The following is a 20,309-nucleotide window of genomic DNA, read 5'->3' on the forward strand; positions in this document are numbered from 1 at the left end:
GGAGGAGACGGGCCCAGAGCCAGACCCCATCGAGGGAAACGAAGGCCCCCGCCCCCACCTCTTGGCCCATTGGTATTCGCACCACAAACGTTTGGGGAAGTGGGGTGAAGTCGAGGACTCCGCCAGCCCAGGCCGGAGGGTGACTGGGGGCGGGGACGAGGACAGGTAAGGATGGGGACCTGTGGCTGCCACGGCTCCCCACCTTCTGTCCCGCGTGGCCTGCGAGCGGGGCGGCCTTCCAGGACAAGCCGAAGCAGACTTCCTGCCGCCCTCTCTCCCGCCCCCGCCCCCCCAGTCACACCTCTGGGGCTGGAGACCCTCCAACGCCCCTCACACGCACCCATCCACTCCTGCCGACCCGGGGGTGCCGCTGACCCGCCCTGGGACACGTGCGGCCAGGGCAGCCGGAGGGGAGGCCCTGGGGGCCAGGAGCCTGGCCACTGGCACCCGTGGTCTTGTGGCTCAGGTGATCGCTCCTCCTGCCCACTGACCTGGGGACCTAGGCCGAGACTGGGCACCCATGGGTCCTCAGGACTGAGGCCACGGGGAGGCCGGGCTCCCCCAGGCTGCAGGCCTAGAGGTCCAGGAGAGGACCCAGGTCCTCCTCCCCGGTGACTTCAGCCCTGGGTGTGACCAGAGGACCTCCCCCTCGCTGAGGCTCCCCGCCCAGGGGCCCCTTTCTCTGCCGGGGGGGCAGCCACGGGAGGGGGGCCAGCAGGCCTTAGGGCTGATGAACCACAAACGGATGACGTCGGTTGCAGACACGGCCCTTCCCCTTGAGTCATTCCCACCAGGAAACTGCAGAGGGGGCAGGATTGGGGGCAGTAGGGCGGGGTGGGGGAGGGGACGCTGGGGCCCTTACCTCACCCGGCAGGTGGCTGGCTGCCCCGCCCCTCCCTTCCCCGAGACCAAGGACAAAGCAGAGGAATGAAGAGGCTGAGCCGCCAGAGGGGGAGTGGGCAGTCCCAGGGGTACCCGCGGGGCCGCGGGACTGGGCGGTGGCGGCCGCGCAGGTGTGGGGGCGCCCAGAGCCCCGTGGCGTGGGCCGGAGCATAGGGCCTCCGGGCCCTCGGGGAAACGCCTCCACCACACTGCGGCCACCAGGGCCCCGCTGCGCGGAGCCCAGGTCCCGCCCAGCCCGCGCGCTCAGCGGAGCCGGCCCGTGCTCCTGGCCCCGGGCTGCTGGGCGCGATGAGCTCACGCCGGGAAGGCCGCGCCCACTCCGGGCCGCCGCCTGCCGGGCCCGCGCGGCGCCCGACATCCTCAAAGCGCCGCGCCGCTGCCCCCAGGCTCCCGCCCCTGCGCGCGCCTGAGCCAACCCCGGCCCGGAGCGCAGGGCGGGCGCCCCGAGCGCGGGCCAGGCTCCCGAGGCCCTCCAGAGCGCATCGGGGCCCGCCCTGTCCCCGGTGGTGGCCCCAGGTGGGCGAACACCTGCCCAGTGGGGCGGGGCAAGCACCCCTCCAGAAGCGGCCAGCGGGCCTGGGTCACACTGTGCGCTCCTCTCGGGGCTCAGACTGTGACCTGGACTTGCCAGCCGCCCCACCGCGCGCTCCCGGAGCCCCAAAGGCTGAGAGCAGCCAGGCAGCGCCATCTGCTGCCCGTGCCTGCGGAGGGGCAGACAGTCGCCGGCCGAGGACCCCTCCCCGGTCCCCTGGCTTCGCACACCCCATCTGTCCTGGCCCTGCAGGCTGGGAGGAAGCGTGGCAGGTGGGGGGTGAGGGGTGGAAGAAGGGTGGTGGGATTCGCGGGTTCAGTGGTCTCCAGGCCCACGACCCCCAGCCGCTCCCCTTCGGAGGCCCTCCCCGAGGCCCTCCCCTTCTGAGGCCCTCCCCCAGGCCCTCCCCTTGGCCCATCTGCGGTCTCCGCGTCCCCTGAGCCCTCTGGCCCCACAGGACAGCTGCAGCCACGGCTCTGGGACAGTCGGCTGCCCCAGCTGCACCTCAGCTCCCTGACCTTCAGACCAGGAAGTGCAGAGCGCTGGGTGCTGCCTGCAGTGAGCTGGCATCTCATCTCCACCCCCACCCCCTCCCGCCCCCGTCCCCACGCTCCTTCCCTGCCCCTCCTGCACACCCCCCGGCCCTCACCCCACCCCCCACCCCCGCCTCTCACCTGGACGGGCGCACTCGCCTCCAGGCCTCCAGCACCGGCTCAGTGCCCTGACTGCCTCCTGCGGCCGGTTCTTTTCCTAGAAGGTGCCCCTCACCTGGTTTGCCCATGTCCCCCTCGTCAGGCACCCTCCCCCACCAGGCGCGGGGCCTCACTCAACTCCCCCTCCTGTGGCTGAGGGGACATACACACTTGCCCCCCTCTGCTGGGGGTCTGTCTCTGCCTCCCAGTGCCCAGCGGGGCCTGGCACTGAGGGGCCCTGGCCTCTGCCTTCATGTTCACATGGCCGTCTCCCCGTGTGCCAGTCTGTGCCCACGTCCCATTTTCATAAGGACACCGTCCCAGTGGATCAGGGCCCACCCCAGGGACCTCACGTTCACTAATTTCATCTGCGAAACCCTTATTTCCGAGTAAGGTCCCATCCTGAGGTGCCGGGGACCAGGACCTCAACACACCTTCCTTGGGCAGGACAGGATGCAGTCTGCAGCGAGTGCTGGTGAAGTGGGGGAGGCCAGTGCCCTTCCCAGGACCAGGGGAAGGCCCTCGGACCCACCCTGGGAACAAGGCTTACTGGCTGTGGGTCTGCAGACCCGCCCCTGCCCCAGCTGTCTGGGGTCTTCACACACCAGAGCAGGAAATGCCACGGGGGGCCATCTGGTCCAGAACTTCTTGCTGACTGCTGTTTGGATCCCCTGTGAGCATCTTCAAACACAGACCCAGGGCCCGGCCCATCCCCACAGAGTCAGGCCCCAGGGGAACGCTGCTCAGGGGTCTGCATTTCCAAAGTCCCTCCCGGGAGTCTGCTACAGGCAGGTGCTAATGAGGGGAGCTAGCATTCAGGGGACCTCCCATCCGCTGGGAGGGGACTCCAGTCGCCTGTGGCAGCATTGGGAGGAGGGCTGTCTCCCGGCCCTTCCCAGGTCAGCTCCTTCCACTGCCCCCTGCCAGGGGCCGTGGCCTAGTGACCCTCAGCCTGCCCTGCCCAGCGCCCTGGGCCCTCGAGCTGGGGCGGGCGTGTGGAAGGGGTGGGGAGCCTCGGGGATGCAGTGGTCCCTCACGTCTGATCTCGGGCGCCTGCATCCTGTGATTGGCTGGAGCGCGCAGCCAGGACGTTCGGGTGGCCGGCCACTCGGCGCAGGAGGGGCTGGGGAGGTGCCGCAGAGCCCTCGGAGGGGTGGGCGCAAGGGGACGAGGCCTCTGTGGCCCCCACCGCCTCGCTCACCCTTTCCCTCCCCCTCACACGTTTCTGGGTGCTTCACCCCACCCAACTGGAGAGGCTGAGGGTGGTCCTTTAAGACCCCACTGAGGTCTCTGAGCAGAAGGCCTGGCCACCCCAGCAACCCGCCATGCTGCAGCCGGAACTGGGGGCTATGCTGCCCCAGCTGCCCCCAATGCACCCACACCCCCAGCCACCCTGTGCCCACTCCCATGGCGCCCCTCCCAGGCACTCAGCTCCCAAGGGGACAGCCTCTCCCGCACGCCACACCCTGATCTGCTGTGGGCTGGCTCTGGACGGCTGGGGGTGGGGGTCTCCATCGGCTCCCCCAGGCCTCCGGGGAGCAGAGCTGGCTCACGAGCCCCCGTCCGGGACAGGCGGCAGGAGCAGACCCAGAGGCCCCTCCTGCGCGGGAGTCGGGAGCCCGCGTCCAGGCGCTCTGCCAGCTCCAGGGTGGGTCTCCCTCCCAGGGCCTCAGCTTCCCCTCTGTAAAGTGAGGGTGAGGGGGCCGGGGACAGGGCGTCACTGACTCGCCTCCCCACTTCCACTCGACCTGCATCGGAGGCCCTGGTGCTGAGAATCTGCACAAGACAGACAGACCCCTCACCCTTCACGCGCCCCGCAGCTCCCCTCCACCCAGTGCCTGGAAGATGAGCGGCAGGGGGCAGGCCACATGCCGCCATGGTGACGTCGGGGTCTCCTGTGACAGGGTATGTTCAAGAGATGCCAGTACTCAGAAGAAGCGGGCAGCAAGGAGACTACCCCCAAGGAAAGGCGTTTGAGACGGGCCTTGGAGCGACGAGCTGGAGTTCTCTACACCTGAAACAGCAGCGGGATGGAAGGCGGACCCCCGGGGGAGGGGCTCCGGGAGGCGGGGCGGAGCGAGCAAGGGCGAGCCCAGGCGCGCACAGGCTGAGCTCGGCCGCCCTCTGCAGGCCAGAATCCCGCCACCTTCTCTTTCTGGACCTGGGTCTAGAACCGGCGTCCCAAGGCCAAGGTGGGGCCAGGGTGAGGGCAAGAGGGGCGCCTCGGCCACCACCGCCACCCTGAGAGCGAGCGCCTCCTCGCACTTTGTACCCTGCCTGAGACTCCTGTGGCCCCGCGCAGGTCCCAGCCCTGTGTCCCCCGGGAGCGTTCACCTAAATGCCTGCGTGTTCGTTTTCTTTGAAAAATGGGGGACCTGGCAAGGCCCGGCCGGAGTCTTAGGCCGCCACAGTGGGAGACCATGACCTTGGCTGCCCTTTCCAGCCGGCGGTGGTGGGCCAGGAGGAACCTCCCCTCCCGTGAGAAGGAGTCATTCCTCACCGGCCTGGGCCCGGCAGAACCAACCATAAAACGGGAACCACCCCCTTGTGCGTCAAGGTCGGTAGGTCAGGGGGGTCCATGAAGTGGGAGGCCCATCGGTGGGACTGGAGGCTGGGAGGGGGACACTTTTGAAAATCCCCACTTGGCATTCGGGTGAGCGGAAAACCCCAAAGCTGGAGGCTGGTGGGGGAAGGGCCGAGTTTCACCTCAGGGACTCACTCCCAAAAACGAAGCTTGGACGATCACCTTGGAAACGGCGTTTCGTTATGACAAGTCACACTTAGGTCGATGACATCGGGCAAATCTGCGGCTGAAACTCGCCGGGGACTTGGGAGTGCCACCCAGGTCTCAGGTGGAGCGCGTTACGTGTGCGTTGGGTCGTGTGGCTGAGGAACCACCCCCGGCGTGGGCTGGACTGTGCGTCCCAAAAAGGCCTGTGGGAGCCCTAAGCTATGTCTGTCTCCTGGGGGCGCGGCCTCATTCAGAAGTAGGGTCTTCGCAGATGTGATGAACTTGAGGTCGTCAGGGTGGGTCCGATCCAAAGACAGTGTCCTTAGAAAAAGCAGAGAGTTTGAGCAGAGAGACTGGCCGCACACAGGGGGCGGGGATTGGGGGACCGAGGCCTCTACGGGCCGAGGAGCACCTGCCCTCACCAGCGGCTGGGAGCACACGTGGGAGGACCCTCCCCTGAGACCCATGGACGCTGGCCTCCAGGGCTGCGAGTCGAGCGTCTGCGTCGACGTGAGCCGACGCTGGCCTCCAGGGCTGCGAGTCGAGCGTCTGCGTCGACGTGAGCTGCCCGCCCGCTTTGAGGTCGTCGTTTCCAGCAGCCTAGGAAACGGTCCCATCTCCCATCGGGCTCTCGACTCAGTTTTCCTAAAGCTTGCACATCCACAGCTAAGTCCCGAAGTGGCAGCCAGTGTCTGTGGGGCGGGGCGGGGGGCGATGCGTAAGCACGAGCCTCCAGACAGCAAAGACACAGGAGAGGTCCCTAACTGAAGAGGTTCCACTCCTTGGGTGCCGGCAGCCCTCAGTTCCATACGCGAGGCGCGTGTCCGGGAGCCGAAGCCCTGGCTGCCACTGGGTCTCAGCGGACCTCAGCCGGCCAAAGCTTTCGCTCGCGGTGGCTCGCAGGTCCCAGGCGGTGGGGCTTAGAGGAGAAGCAGGAGGAAGCACCCGGCACGGCAGGTGTGAAGCGGGCCGGGTGCCAGTGCCTCTCAGGGTGCAGCCAGGGGGCTCGGCCGCACCTGTAGGCAGGGATGCTGAAGCCTGGAACAAGGGCTCACGCAGGAGGGTCTCCTGCTGTCTGCGCGGGGAGGGGAGCCGAAGCCTGAGGCCCCTCGAGGGAGCTCAGCCCTTCCGCCACTGCCGGGCAGGGCCCCTCCACAGGCTGCTCCCATGGGTGACTCGGGACAGAGTGGGAAGGCGGTGGGCTTGAGAGAACATGGCTCTGCAGTCCGGCTCCCCGCCTGCTTGCCGAGGGGCCTGGGACAAGCCCCCGAGGAGCCTCAGTCTCCTGCCTGAGGGTCACTGCCCTGCACGCGGGAGGTGACGTTAGGGAGCGTTCTGGGGCGGCCGGCCCAGTGCGGGAGGGCCGAAGGCCCCGAAGGGCTGAGGCCCTGGGAGCAGGGAGGCAGGGCATGAGGGGCGTCCCACAGGGCCTTCCCCAAAGCAGCCCCCTGGGACAAAGCTAGTCCTGACCGTCTGGGGCGGTGGGCAGGCAGGGCTGGCCCTCCCTGCCGGCCCTGCACCGCCGTCGCTCACCCTCGGCCACAGTTGGGTCTGTCCCAAGGCTCAGGAACCAGCTCAGGAGGTGAGAGGGGCCATTGTCCTCCGGTCCCCAGAGCTTGAGGACGTGTGTCACGAGGCCCGCCCCGTGCCAAGGCCTCCTGGTGTGTGTGTGTGTGGGGGGGTGCATGACGCTGACCCACTGAGCACGTCCCCCATGGGCTGTGGGGAAAGGGAAGGCCCCCCGAGGCGGCCCTCCGCCCCCAGGCCATTGGAGGAGGGCGGACGGCGGCCTCAGCTGTGCTGGTCGGTAGTCGGCTTCCTGCCAAGGCCCGGCGTGCAGTCACCCTTTCCCAGGGGGCCCCACGGTCCACCCTGCGACGGAGGACCACTCTCTGGGGAGATTCCTGCAGGCCCTGTCTTCAAGGGGTCCCCAGCCTAGAGCGAAGCGTCGCTGGAAAAACCAGGCCCCCACCTCCCGGCCCAGGAGCCCCCGGCACCGTGGGTCTGGGTGCCCCCGGAGCCTGGGCAGAGGTGGGAGCCCGGTTAGCCCCCCAGGGCCGCAGAGACAAAGCCCCACAGACGGAGCCCCCTAAGGCAAGAGAAATGGATCGGCTCGCAGCTCCGGAGGCCGGATGCCCCAGTCTTCGGTGCCCGGCGAGCTGTGCGGGTCGGCCGGCCTCTCCTCGGCTTGAGGGCGGCTGTGTGCTCCGTGGGCTCACGATCCCGTGCCCGATTCCCCCGGTCATAAGGACGCCCTTCGCCCTGGGTTAGGCGCCACCTTGCCCCAGCGTGAACTCTGCTCGACCAATTACTTCTCAATCCCCTATTTCTCCCCTGAGGCACTGGGGCTAGGGCTCCCCGTATCTTCTGGGGGGGCTAGGGCGGGGAAGGGGGCGCGAGTCCCCCCGTAACGCCCAGCCTTCCTGTCCTACCGCTGGTGTCGCCGGTCCCCGAGTGCTCCCCACTTTCTAGCATTTACAGGTCTTCCTTGTTATTACCATTTAGTTTACTGTCTACTCCCCCTAGTCTGTAAGCCACCGGGGTCGACTTCCCTCCGCCGCCTGCCTTGTCTCCCGCTGTGTCCCGAGCACCTTATGAACGCCTGGCGCGGGGCTGCTGGGCCCTTAGTTTGTGAGGGAGTGGAGAGGCGGAAGGGAGGGGGCCGCGAGCAGAGCTTCCCCCGGAGGAGTCACAGAGATCGCGCCACCGTCCAGGACCTGAAGGGTGCAGGGGACGGGGGGTGTGGCACTTTCCACCCTCGCTCACGCGTTTGTCTGCGCGGCTGTGCGGGAGACGAGGCGGTCGGCGGGCCGCTGCAAGTTCACAGGCGTGACGACCCCCGCCGCGCCGCCCTTCCCGGGGCGCGCCAGCACACGCCTCGCCTGGCTGCGGCTCGGGGACCTCCCTGCCACGTCCCCCAAACCGAGGACGCCGGGAGCAGCGTGCTGTCCTTTGGCAGGATGGGATGTGGCCCTCGGCCAGCTGGCCGTGGGGGCACGTCAGCTCGAACGCTCTTGGCCACGGTTCAGTGCCCAGATTTTGATCGTCTCGTGAGACTCCGAACAGCACACCGTTCCATTAAACGGGTGACGTCATTGACAGACGGCAGAGCCAGGCCTTGGTGACACTCTAGACACTAAGATAATACACGTGCTTGCCCAAGGGATACATCCATGAAAATTAAGGAACGTGCCACGGCTGTGTGAAATTTTGGGGGTTCAGTGGTAAGAAAATGTCAAGACTTCCCTCAAAAGTCAAAGACAAGTTGTTGCTCCTTCGGTACCTTGACGCTAGGAAGAAGACGTACATTTTGACGGGTGCATCGGATACTCAGCTGCCTTTAGTTTCAAGTAACAGGAGTTGGGAGGAACAGCGACTCCGGCCGTCAACGGCTCAGGATGGCTGCCAGAGCTCTCACCACCAGTTCCCCGTTCTTGATGGGAACCGGGGGGCTGGGCCACGGGTGGAAGGACAAACGGGATTTCCTGGAAGGCACCCAACATCTAACACATACAGGTCATTGGCCACTCGTGTACACGGGAAGCCGGGGGGGAGGGTGGAGGGGAGAAGGAGGAGGAGGGGGAGGAACCAACCGGGTATGGACGTAGGGCAGGCGACCCTCAGTCCTGGCCTGCGCTCGACTGCGCCGTTCTCACCTCGGTAGCAAGACCGTAGAGCAGCCCTGCGCTGAGCGTGTGCCCGCCGAGGCCGAGCTGGGCTGCACCATGAGCGGCTCCCTACTTGGCACTCGAGGCCCAGCAGACGCAGTGCTGCTCGACGAGACGCCGGCGGAGGCGGTGGCAAGCGCCAACAGAACAGGGTGGGAGGACCCCGGGCTGGGAGCGAAGCCATACTCTCTTAGGAAACACATCGCGATTTGGAGGTGCGAGTTCCGGCTTGTCCCCGGGCTCCGCCTCAGACCGTACGTGAGGCCGTGGGTATCACAGGCCCGTGTGATCCGAAGAGCCCATTGCAGACTGGGTGACACGAAATGATGACGCGGGGTCTGCCCAGCAGGACGCCGTCATCGGGGGGACAGGGACTGACCTCGAGCACGGGCAAGCTGCATGAGCAAGTGTGCCACACTCCTGCCATGCCCTGCCCCCCACCCCACCTCAGCCCACACCTGTGACCGCGTGAAGTTTCTGATGACACGTCTGGCCACATTATTCTCGTTATACTAATAAACTGAGTCATGGGGACACTGAACGAGTCGTCCAAGCTGCCCAGCCAGTAAGTGGAAGAGCTGGGGCCGGAGGGGACACGGGATTGCCGGTACGCGATGGGGGCGGGGAGGAGGATGGGCGGGACCTGGGGGACCGCCTGACGCGCCTCTTAGGGCTAGCGCGTCCATGGTGACAGTTCATGGGTAATTGCAGCAGCCAGATGCCCAGGTCACCAAGGCACACATTCCCCAGAACGGTGGGTTGGGTCACTGTACTAGGGAGAGGTGCGGCCTGCAGAGACCTGGCTGAAGGCAAAGTGAGCACGGACTGGGGCGAAGGAAGTCGCGTTGTGCTTCGGGGCCGAGCCCGTACCCGCATGTCCTTCCTCCCTGAGGCACTATCTATCTACACGATCTCTTCGCTGTCTCTCCCCACTGCTGTACCTCAGGGGGTGGTTGGTGGTAAGTTTGAACTTCCGCCCACGAGCTTCACAACCACCAGGGAAATAAAGGCAGAAAGGACGTGTCAGCACATCCCGGCGGTCGCTGCTGAGACCCGGGCTGGGCGGTTAGGGAGGACCGAACGGTTTCAAGTGTACAGAGGGCAGCTGCGCTGCGGCGGCCAGCGCCGGGTTCCTCCTTTTGGAAGTGCGGGTGGGGGCAAGGAATGGCGTTTGTCAGCGTGAAGCAGCAACGGCCCGCACTGTGGTGGATGCTCTCACCCTCCACCCTCTTCCAGCGTCTGAACTTCTCCGCCGGGAATCCCCTCCTTAGCAGGCAGGGTCTGCCTGTCGCTCTGGCAGCTGCCCGCCTTGGTGCAGCGGGCGCGCAGCAACTGACCTAGGCTTCCCCAGTCAGCAGCTCCTGCCGACTCTGAACTGGAAGCAGGGACTGAACAGAATTCGTTCCAGCAAGTTTGCAGCTGCTGCCGCAGCCCCACTGCACGCAGTTTCCAGCTAGCATGGGGGGGGTGTCGGTTTCCAGCACTACTGGGGGCAGCAGTGGCTGTCTTCATGCCAGTTCCGCGGCTTAGGGGGATGGGGTAGGAAGGGGCTCAGATGCGACAAGCAGAAGGGTCTACGTCTCCCACACGTGAGGAACTGGCCTGGGGCTGGCACCGCAGCTCCTGGAAGGCACCCACGTCCCAGGCTGTCTTTCCATCCTTGTTTTTAGCCAGTGGCTTCCACCCTCATGGTCCTTGGATGGCTCTGTCCCTCCAGGCATCAGCCCCTGCAGAAGCAGCAGAAGCCCCAGCGCCCCTCTCTCTGGGGCTCGGGCCTCTCACTCCGGAGGGAGGCCTCCTTGGCCGACTTCAGGTTTACCTCGTTGACCATACCATGTCCCTCTGCCGCACGGGAGGCCAGGATCGAAAGGTTTCACTCGCTGGTCTCCACTACGGGGGACGGCAGGGAAGCAGGGCTCACGACACAGAAGGGACCGCGCGGTCAGCGCACGGTCTCTACGGCGTCCGTCTCGCCAACTCTCCTGGCGATGCTGTGAGCTACCCGACATCCGTCCATAGATTCCTTTGCACCTTAGACCTCGCCGTTGATGGCAACTGAGAGCCCTGCCTGCGACTCGAGACTTCTTGAGCCTGGAGAGAAGGCGAGGTGGAGGGGGGCACCTGGAAGAGAGAGGGGGGCTGGAGCGGCTCCTCTGAGAGTCGGGAGGGGCTGCCTCCCTCCGGCGCGAGGGGACGGCCGGGGCGTGGGGGAACAGCTCGGGGTGTCCGGGCGGTAGGGGACAGTCCGAGAGCAGAAGTCAGGCCCAGGGCGTGGGGAAGGAGCCCAGGGTGTGAATGGACAGTGCGGGAGCGCGGGGACAGGCGGGGCTCGAGCAGCCAGCCCCGCGCAGGTTCTGCGTGGGGCGCGCGCCGCCGCACGGGCCGCCGGGACTACACTTCCCAGCAGACGGCGCGCGGCGCGTCACTTCCGGCGGCGCCCGCGGCGCGCGTGTGGGAGTGTGCGAGAGAGTGTTTACTTCCGGCCGCCGCCGCCGCCGCGGGCTGAGGGCCGAGCGTGTCCGGCGGCGGGCGCGGCGGGCTCCGCGCAGCCATGGACTGGCTCATGGGGTGAGTCGGGCGGCCGGGCGCCCGGGCCGGAGAGCCGGGGCCGTGGGAGGGGCCGCGGGGCGCGCCGCGGGCGGCACCGGTCAAGGGCATCCGGTTGCGGGCGGCGCGGGCTGGGCCGGCGAGGGGCGTCTCCGCGGGGACGGGGAGCGGGGCGCCGGGCCGGGAGCCAGCGGGGGCGCGAGCTGGGGCCGCGGGGCCCGGCGCCGCTGCGGGCGGGGCGAGCGGCGCGGGGCCCGGCCCGGGCCGGGCCGCCGGGGGCCGGGGCCCGGGAGCGGGGCTGCGCCCGGCCTGCTGAAGACCGGCGGCCGCGCCGCGCTGTCGGGCTCCGGGGGCCAGCCCAGGTCGGGCCGGCCACGCCTCGCCGCGGGGTGTCGGGCGTCCGTGGAGGTCGCGCGCGGCGCTGCCCTCGTCGGTCGCCGCGGGAAACTTGCTCCCGAAGAAGTAACTTGCGGCAGAGAACAGCGCCTTACAAACGAGGGAGAAAAGCCGCGCAGCCCGGCGTTGCCGAACCCGTCCGCTGGGCTCGGGCGGCGAGGGAGCGCAGGGCGAGGCCGGGGCGTGGGGAGGATGCCTGGGCGCGGGCGCGGGCGGCGGGCCGCAGGGTGGAGTAGGAAGGAAGCGCCGAGCGCCAGCCGCGGGCTGGTCTTTCCCTGCCGGCTGCTTTTGTGTTTAGCTCGCTGGCAGTGGGAGAAACGAGGCTAAACGTCACGGCGTCTTCAAAAAGTTATCCTGGCCAAAGTGATTGTGTTTTGTTTTGTTTTGTGCTTTTTTTTTTTTTTTTTTTTTTTTTTGCTTTGAGGAAACTGGAGGGTTAGGCTCTTTGCACTCAGTAGCGGGTCTTTCTTCACCTAGTCCTAGCTCCGATTTTAATAGCAGCCCTCCAGGGTGAGGTCAGGCACTCTGTGGCTCGGCCTCCAGCGGGACACGGAAGGCCTGGAAGGGAGATGAAAAGTCTGCTGGACCTTTGGGTCCAGCTCTGTCAGGCCCCCGCGGGGTTTAGGGCAGAGTGGAGGGTGCCCTCGGATAACCAAGGGCAGGGGTGAGACCCACTGCTGCCTGCGGGTTGTGTGGAGTCCTAGGGGTAGACCTGGGCGGACCAGCAGCTTCAGGGATGAGAGGCCCGAGAGCAGTGCCCTTGGGGTGGGAGCCAGAATGCAGGGGTCGGGGCAGCATGCGGGTGACACAGGGGACCAGCCCCGGGCGGGCCGGCTCATTGGGCCTCTTAGACAGGGGGCACTGCTGTCCCAGCCCAGCTCCTCGTTGGCTGTGGCTTCAGGCGGTCACGTCACCTCTGCAGCGGTGCTTTTTGGAAGCCGTCTGTAGAATGAACATGCGGTACTCACAGTGCGGGGCTGTGGGAGGGTAAACTGAGGCGAGGGAGAAACGCGTTTCCGCGGCACTCGGTCGTTGGTGCGCGTCGGCCACCGTCAGAGCGGAGAGGGGTTTATAGGGGCCCTGTGGCCCGCGGGCCCCGAGCGTGGAGGGTGAACAGCTCTCCTGGCTTTGTTTTGAATCCTAAGACTTTCTTCGCGTTTATGGAGAGGGGCTGTGTTGGCGGTCGCTGGCCTCCCGGTGAGGTTTTCAGCGAAGTCCACTGTCCGCGCTGGGTCGCGTGCACAGGGCTGCGTGCGGGGAGGGCCGGCCTGATCAGCCGGGTCGCTGAGGAAGCAGACATACCACTTTGTCTGTGATTGTTACAGGCCAGTGTCCAGAGCAGCAGGTCCTCTGTCCCTGGAGCTGACCAGCAGTCAGTCCTCAGCTGGGCGAGGTCTGCGCTTGTGGCTTCCATAGTCACTGGTGTGAGCATGAGCCCCGGCGAGGCTGTGACGGCCCGCTTCCTAGGTCCTCGTTGGCCTTGGGGGCTGGCAGCTGTCTGGGTAAGGTCAGCGGAACACATTCTGGGGTGCTGGTCCAGGGGCTGGAGAAGAATAGCTCTGAAAGGGACAAGCTGGGAGCTGATGCCGCCACAGGCCCCGGGGAGGAAGGTGCGTTCGCTGTTGCCCGGCTGTGTGGTGGCCAGTTCCAGAGGGACACCAGTGGCCAAAAGGCCTTAGGATGCAGTTCGGGTATTTGCACGTATGTGCTTTAAACTTAGAGGGTTAGGGGTGGGACACTGGAAAGTGTGAATTCTTTAATACTTCCCCAGCCGGGACACACCGCCCTCCCCCTTAGAAAGGTGCTGTCGCCTCGGCTGTCAGGTGCCGGCCTCCCTCGGGGGTCTGTTCTCAAGGTGGTATGTTAGGACGCCAGAACAGGGGCCGGGCCAGCCACCCGTCCCTCTGCGCATCTGCTATGAAATGCTCAGAGGCTGAGGCCTCAACTCAGCGGCCGCAGCAGAGACCCCCAGATGTCCCCCAATCTGGTCCCCTTCTCACTTACCCAGCCCCCCTGACGAGAGCCAGCCAGTGGTGTGCGAAGGAGCTTGCAGCTGCTGGACACCTTTTGTGTGCTCAGCGCGGGGGCTCACGCTGGCTGTTAAGCCTTTAACTGGGTTTCAGCCTGGGAGACGTTAGGGAATGTGTTATTTCCTTACCGTTTTTATTAATTCACACCATTCAGTGTCAACTAGGCACTTCGGAATGTAGTTCTCTTCTTATGTTTTAAATGCCGTTTGTTCTATTTTTAAGAAAGAGTTTCTTTGCATCAGTTCTCAGGTGACAAAGTATGGACTCAGCTGTAGTAGCAGATAGTGCTCCCTGCCTCTCCTGTGGTCACTGTCATAACCAGAGCAGCTTACGGATGTGCGCGTGAAACCACATCTGTCACTGACGGCTCCGCCGAGCAGTGCTGGCCTTATCTCAGCTCCCGGGCTGCTCCGAGGCAGGGCGGTCCTGCAGGAAGCCTGCTGGGAAGCCGGAGGATGCCGTGTTAGGGCCTACCGCGCCGCGGAGGCTGCTGGCGCTCCCTGCGGGCGAGCGCGCAGCATGTCACAGCTGTGCGCACTCCCTCTGCCTGCGCTGAGCCGGCTGTCGAAGTAGGTATGTGGTCATTTCCTTCCTTCATTCCTTCCTTCCTTCCTTCCTTCCTTCCTTCCTTCCTTCCTTCCTTCCTTCCTTCCCTCTCTCCTCCCCACCCCCTCATTCTTTTTACGAAGAATAATTTCTGATTTGCGGAGGGTCCCCACTTCTCGTGTAGCCTGCCTCTTTAGTCCTTGGCTCTTCATTCTGCACAGCTGATGACAGGGTGGCGGGTCTTGCCACTGGGCAGAAAGCCACGCCCCGAGGAGAAGCTGTAGGAGTGACGCCAAATGCCAGAGGTGTGTGACAGCGAGGGCCACCGAGCAGTGTTCGGTGGTGTGGGTAGGACCAGCCTTATCTTTCACTGGTGACCAGGGACATTTGTTTTAGGACGAGAACAGTGTGGTTTACATTTCCCCCCAACAGAAGGCATCACCCAGAAGCTCACTCCCAAGCATCTGGGGGTGCAGGAGAGGAAACGGACTTCCTCCCCCTTCTACCTGGTGGCAGCAGACTGGGGACCTGGGGACCATGCCACCGGCCCTTGTGGGGCTGACAGGGTGAGCTGTGCAGGGACATGCTGCCCTCCAGCCTGAGTCCGCAGGCTGGGGCCCCCTTTCTGGGGCCACCCAGCCACCCGGGGTGAGGAGTGTGAGAGCCTCTTGGTGCGGCAGAGGGAGATGGGCCCGTGACGCACCGCACGGGGAGGCGGGAGCTCCCGCCTGCTGCAGGCGCGGCCGCAGGCCCGGCGGCTCTGCCTCCGGGAGTCCTGCCCTGCGCCCTGGCTCTGCAGGGGTTCGAGTGGCTGCTGGTGGCTTCGTTTTTCCTCGCGCTCTGCCTCATGGGAGGCTGTTGCTGGTGGCCGATGACCGAATCTGATGGCGAGGGGACCCAGACTGAACTCGCCTGAGTCTCCAGACTCCTTTTTTAACAGCCTCATTGAGGTATAATTTACATACCATAAAGTGCATGTGTTTTAAGTGTACAATTAAATAATTTTTAGTGAAATTACAGAGTCGTGTAACCGGCACCACGGTTTAATTTGAGAAGATTGCCATCGCCCCAGAAGAAACCTCGCGTCCGTTGGCAGTCACTCCTCGTCCCCGCCCCCGGCCCCGGGTGGCCACCGACTTACCTTCTGTCTCTCCTGGGCGTTCCGTACAAACGGAGCCACGCGCGTGGGCTCGGGGACTGGCCGCCTCGCTTGGCTGGTGTCACGTTTCAGGAGCCCGTCCGTGCTGCCGCGTGTCAGCCGCCCACCCTCCCCTTCCCGGACGATGCTCCGCGTGTGGAGACACGCGCGTTTCGCTTCTCCGTTGACGTCTGCGTCACCCCAGCCTCTTGCCGTGACCCGGCCTTTCCGCAGGACTGCGTCCTCCGCTGCAGAGACCACCAGGTCCTGACCTCTTTCCCTGGCCGTCGCGGTCCCAGCCCTGTGCTAGGGATCAGAGCTCCTCAGGCTGGCGGAGGAGGCCGTGGGCACGGCGATGGGCGCGCGGGAGGAATGCGGGGGGCCGGGCCGGGCCGGGCGAGCGGCCCCGAGCTCGGAGCTCAGTCGGGTCCCTGGGAAGGGGCGTGGGAGTTTTCCAGGTTGAAAGGAGGGGGGCCGCGGCCCAGGAAGGAGGAATGGCACGTGCGTGAGAGCGCCCAGAACCCGCGGTTTGCGGGGCGCTTCCGGAAACTGCCACTTCCCACAGGTTCCGCGCCCGACGGGCACTCGGGCGGCTGTGGCATTCTGACCCCCATCCCGGAAAGGCACTGTGGGGAGTGGGCAGGGGCCGCAGTCGCCCTCGTCGGCCCCGGCTTCCGGCCTTTGTCCTGGTGTCCCCCCACCAAGTGTCACCGCCTGGTACGTGCTCACCACGGGCCACGCAGGGGGCCGGCCGCCGGCCGCTGTCGGCACGAACTGGCGCCGGCTTAGGACGGGTGCCCTCCGTGCACACGGCTGCGTCAGCCCCAGAGCCCCCTTTGCTGGGGAGCTGTGGCCTCTGCCGTGGTTGTCTGGCCGGTGCCGGGCGTTGGCGGCCACCTTGGTGGGGACGCCACGTCAGGGTTCCCGCCGTCCCAGCGTGTTCTGCATCGCCCCTGCGGGGGTCCTGGAATTTGGAGAACACCCACGCCCCACGTCCTTGGCGTGCTGCGGACTTGCACGGCGCGTGAGGGACCCCGAGCCCGGGCACGGGCACGTTCGGCGAGGCGCACGCTGTGCTTGTGCAGGGCGCGTCAGCTCTCGGAGACGGACGGCTCTGCTCCCCGGTGATGGCTCGCGGTGCCGTTCCCCCTGCAGGTGTGGGCCCGGCCTGGCGGGAGGCGGCCCGCGCGCTCCTGGCTGGCGGGCAGGGGTCCGGCCGTCCTTTGTCTGCATGCTCGTTTTTCTTTCCCAGAGGACTCCTCCTGCCGGCGCCACACCCTCAGGGGTCCCGGGCCTCCGCAGGACGGGGCCTGGGACCGTGGGCACAGGAAGGCTCGGACAGGAGGGTAAAGTGGGGACGCGTAAAGAGGAGGGCGGGCGTGGGGGCTTCCGGGCCACGTGTGGCCGTGGCGCAGCTTCGCGTGGAGCCACGTGGCTTCCGGCAGCAGCTGTATCCACATTGTCACCTCCTGCCCTCCTGGTCTTTCGCACCGTCGCTGGGGCGGGGCGTCCATGCAGGTCCCCCCTGCACTTGCTTGCGAATGTGCCAGGTGTAGTGGGTACAGTCAGCGCTGTCACCTTGCTTGTGCGGAATGGCGCTGCTGTGTTGGGTGGCGGGGGCTCCCGCAGGGGGAGGCTCCCGGTGGGGGAGTGGGCGCTCGCAGTCTCTCTCCTGGGGGTGGAGAAGCGCCTCCTGCCAGCCTTTCTCAGGGCTGGCCCCGGGCCCGCATCTGCACTCTCTCAGGACCTGGCGTCCCCGAGCCCCATTTTCTCAGGTTTGGCCTGCATGGGCCGCACCCACAGAAGGCCCAGCCCCCGCTCTGCCCCAGACTGTGGGGAGGCCTGTAGGTGCCCGGTGGCCCTGCAGGAGCCAGATGTCTGAACCCCTGGGCGGCCTGGCAGGGAGCTCGGGCATGAGCTCAGCCTGGGCGTGGCTGTGCCGTCAGGGCTCATTATGTGGGCTCCCGCCGCTGGCAGGAGCCGCCCCCGGCTCTCCCGGCACACCTCAGGTCCCTGCGCTGCAGCGTTGTCTTCTGGGGCACGTGTGATGAGGCAGCTTGTCACAAACGGTGCCGTGGCGTAGGGAGCATGGGCCAGAGAATCTGTGACCTGACGTGCGGTGCCCAGGGGGCGGGCGCTGTTGAGGAGGTGGGGATGTGGGGTGGCGGCGGGAGTGGGAGGGCCGTTCTCAGTGGGTTCTGAGCCAAGACCTGCAGAGGCGAGGGAGCTTGTCCCGGGCGGCGGGGGAGACGACTGGGTGCGTTCCGGGGAGGAGGGCCCGCCCGCCCACGTCGCCAGGAACCCCGAGTCTCTGTCTCTCTGGTATCTTACACCTGTCTCTGGCGAGTAGATCGGCCCAGGTATCACCCGTGGGGCAGTGTAGTCATTGAAATGGCCTCCTGCGTCAGCTGCAGGGGCAAACCCTCGGAGGGGGGGGGGCGGACACGCCGCACGGGCGACCGTGCTGCCGGCCGCGGGGGACGCAGCGGTCCGAGCACGCGCCTGGGCACGGCCGCGGCCCCCCGGGCGCGGGAGACGCAGCGGTCCGAGCTCGCGCGTGGGCACGGCCGGGGCCCCCCGGCCGCGGGAGACGCAGCGGTCCGAGCACGCACGTGGGCACGGCCGGGGCCCCGGGCGCGGGCGTCGGGTGCAGCGTGAGGATGCGAGGCCGTCGTGCCGGCCGCAGGGTCATGCCACGAGCGCTCTCATGCTTGGGGAGCACCTTGCACGCCTCGCGGGGTAAAGCGAGGAACACGCTGTCGCTCTTGGTCGCTGAGGCTGTGACGTGAAGGGACGCCGCGGACAGTCAGGGCGGGTGTCGAGTGGGGAACGTCGCGTGCGCGTCTGCTCTGCGTTCGCGTTTCCCAGCTCCGTCTGGACGCTTGGCCACAGCCGTGCTGAGCGGGGACTCGGCCCGCGCGCGCGCGGCCTGCTCGCCCGGCCTCCCGGGACCGGCCCTCGCGCGCGGGCCGGCCGCACACGCAGCTCACGCGCCTCTCGCCTCCCGGCTTGCTCAGCATTCCCGGCTTGGGTTTGGGGGCTCTGTTGCCGTGAAGCCAACAACCCCAGAACGTACAGGCTCCAAACGAGGACCTCCACTTCTCCTGGCCGACTCGGGGCCTCAGTCTCCCCGCGCGGCCTCTCTCCACGCAGGCTCCTGTGAGCCCAAAGCGGCGCCGTCGAGCCATGCGGGCCCGGGACCCCTCAGTGTCTTAAAAACTGTTGGGTTTGCGCGGGTCGTAGCTGTTAATGTTTACCGTTTCAGAAACTAAAAATTCTGTAATTAGTTTAAAAGACTACTAAACGCAGCGTGTGTTAACATAATGTTTTTATATTAGAAACTTCGTTTTCCAGAGTACAAACGGAGCGAGGAGGTCGGCAGTACATTTGCAAGCCTGGGAGTTGGGCCTCGCGTCTCCTCTGCGCTGCGTCTGCCGTGGCTCCTGGGAGCCCCACCGCACAGCTGCGAGGGCGTGCGTGGGGGAGACACGGGCGGCACCTCCCTCGGGGAGCCCCGGGGCTCCTGGGCCACACGTGGGACACGTAGCTCCCACCTCCTCTCGTGGTCTCGCTCCAGCTGGAGGGCCGCAGTGGAAGCTGCCAGAAGACGAGAGTGTCAGCTCTGCCACTCTCTGTTAGTCAGACGAGTCGCAGAGCTGCCAGATGTGGGGGACAGGAGTAGGGTGGGGGCGCAGACTGCCTGTCCGTGGAAGGGTCTTGCGTGGGGTAGCGGGGCGTTGCCGGCAGCCCCGTTTGTAGACAGACGGACACGGGCGGGAACGCCGGTCTGTTTCCACCGTGAGTGTGTCCGCGCCCACCCGGCCTTCCGTGCCGGTGGCGGGCAGACTGACACGTCGCATAGGGGGTCTGGGTGGCTGGGGGTTCGGTCCCGGCTCTACAGCTTGGGTGACCGGGTTCTCCTCCCTGAGCCGCAGTGGCCCCGCGTGCAGGTTCCCGCGGGCTCTGAGGGGTCGCGTGCGCGGTGGCACCAGCCCCGGTCTGAGGACTCGTTCCCACTGCGGCTGCCTCGGAGAGACCCGGGCGCGGCTGCTGCCCTCTTGCCTGCACCGCACACGCGGTGCCCGCCCCGGTGCCCCGCGCACACGCCGCGGGCCTGCGGTGGTGGGGGGGGGCAGGCGGCAGAGGCCAGGCCAGGTGTGCCCCAGGGGCTCCGTGTACCTGAGCCCTCCGCCCTCGCTCAGCCTGTCCTTGCTGAGTGCTCACGTCTGCCTGCGTCTGCATGTCATTCCACTTTGCCGCTGATGCCTCTGTCCTGCTCTTAGAGGGCTTTTGCCCCGCGGGTGAGCTCTTGTGTCCTGGGCTGGGAGGCCCTGGGGAAATGCGGGGGAGGGGGCCGGGCCCAGAGCCACCGGGGTGGGTGCGCGTGCGCCCGTTCTCGTTGAGCCAGCGCCGCGTCGTCTGTGCCGGGTGCTCTTTGGGCCCGCGGAGGGGCTCGGGCGCCGGGCAGCGTGCGGGCGCGCGTGGGACCGTCGGGCGGACTCGGGCGTCGAGAGGGTGTGGATCCCGCGCCCCAGTCGGAAGCGCTTCCACTTCCTGCAGAAGTAATGCCTGCTCACCTGCACGCCGCTCTTTGAGCTGCGCCGGGGGCCCTTCGTGTCCCCTGCTGGTGCGACCGTACGGGGTAGACCAAGTCCCGCCCCCATGGAACTTGGTTTCACGTGTCCACTGCGGAAAAACAGAAAAGCGAATGATGCCATGCAGAACAGGTGTTGGCGTGTCCGCCTGGCCCCGCGGCGGCGGGCAGCCCACACCCCCCTCGGTGACTCACCCGCCTGGCCTGGGTCTGCCGGTGGCGTGCGTGTCCTGACGGGCCCGCGCTCTGTCTGTCCTGAGGGCGTTCGTGCCGGGGAGTCGCGAGGGGTCAGGGGACCAGAGTGTGGCAGTGGGGCGGCAAACGCTGCGCGGGGGAGGGGGCGAATGTGCATGTGTGCGAGTGCGTGAGTCTGTGCGCGCGTGAGTATGAGTGTGTGCGTGTGTGTATGCACGTGTGCGCCTGTGAGTGTGAGCATGCGAGTTCGAGTGAGTGTGCATGCGTGAGTGTGAGAACGTGTGAGTGTGTGAGCGTGAGAGTGAGTGTGAGCGCGTGCGTGCGGGTCTGGGCTGAG

The 20,309-nt window shown here is 66.5% G+C and overlaps 1 protein-coding gene across 1 annotated transcript in view; it reads left to right on the plus strand.

The window, feature by feature from the left end:
• Positions 1 to 10,991: 10,991 nt before the first annotated feature.
• MOB2 (MOB kinase activator 2) overlaps positions 10,992 to 20,309 on the plus strand; it is a 34,978-nt gene continuing 25,660 nt past the window's right edge. Inside the window, exon 1 of the mRNA XM_016146209.2 lies at positions 10,992 to 11,094. Within this exon, the coding sequence (XP_016001695.1) occupies positions 11,078 to 11,094 (17 nt within the window). The 5' untranslated portion in view covers positions 10,992 to 11,077. The remainder of the gene's footprint in view (positions 11,095 to 20,309) is intronic.

This window comes from Rousettus aegyptiacus, unplaced genomic scaffold, assembly GCF_014176215.1.
Source record: "Rousettus aegyptiacus isolate mRouAeg1 unplaced genomic scaffold, mRouAeg1.p scaffold_m13_p_5, whole genome shotgun sequence".
Taxonomy (NCBI): domain Eukaryota; kingdom Metazoa; phylum Chordata; class Mammalia; order Chiroptera; family Pteropodidae; genus Rousettus; species Rousettus aegyptiacus.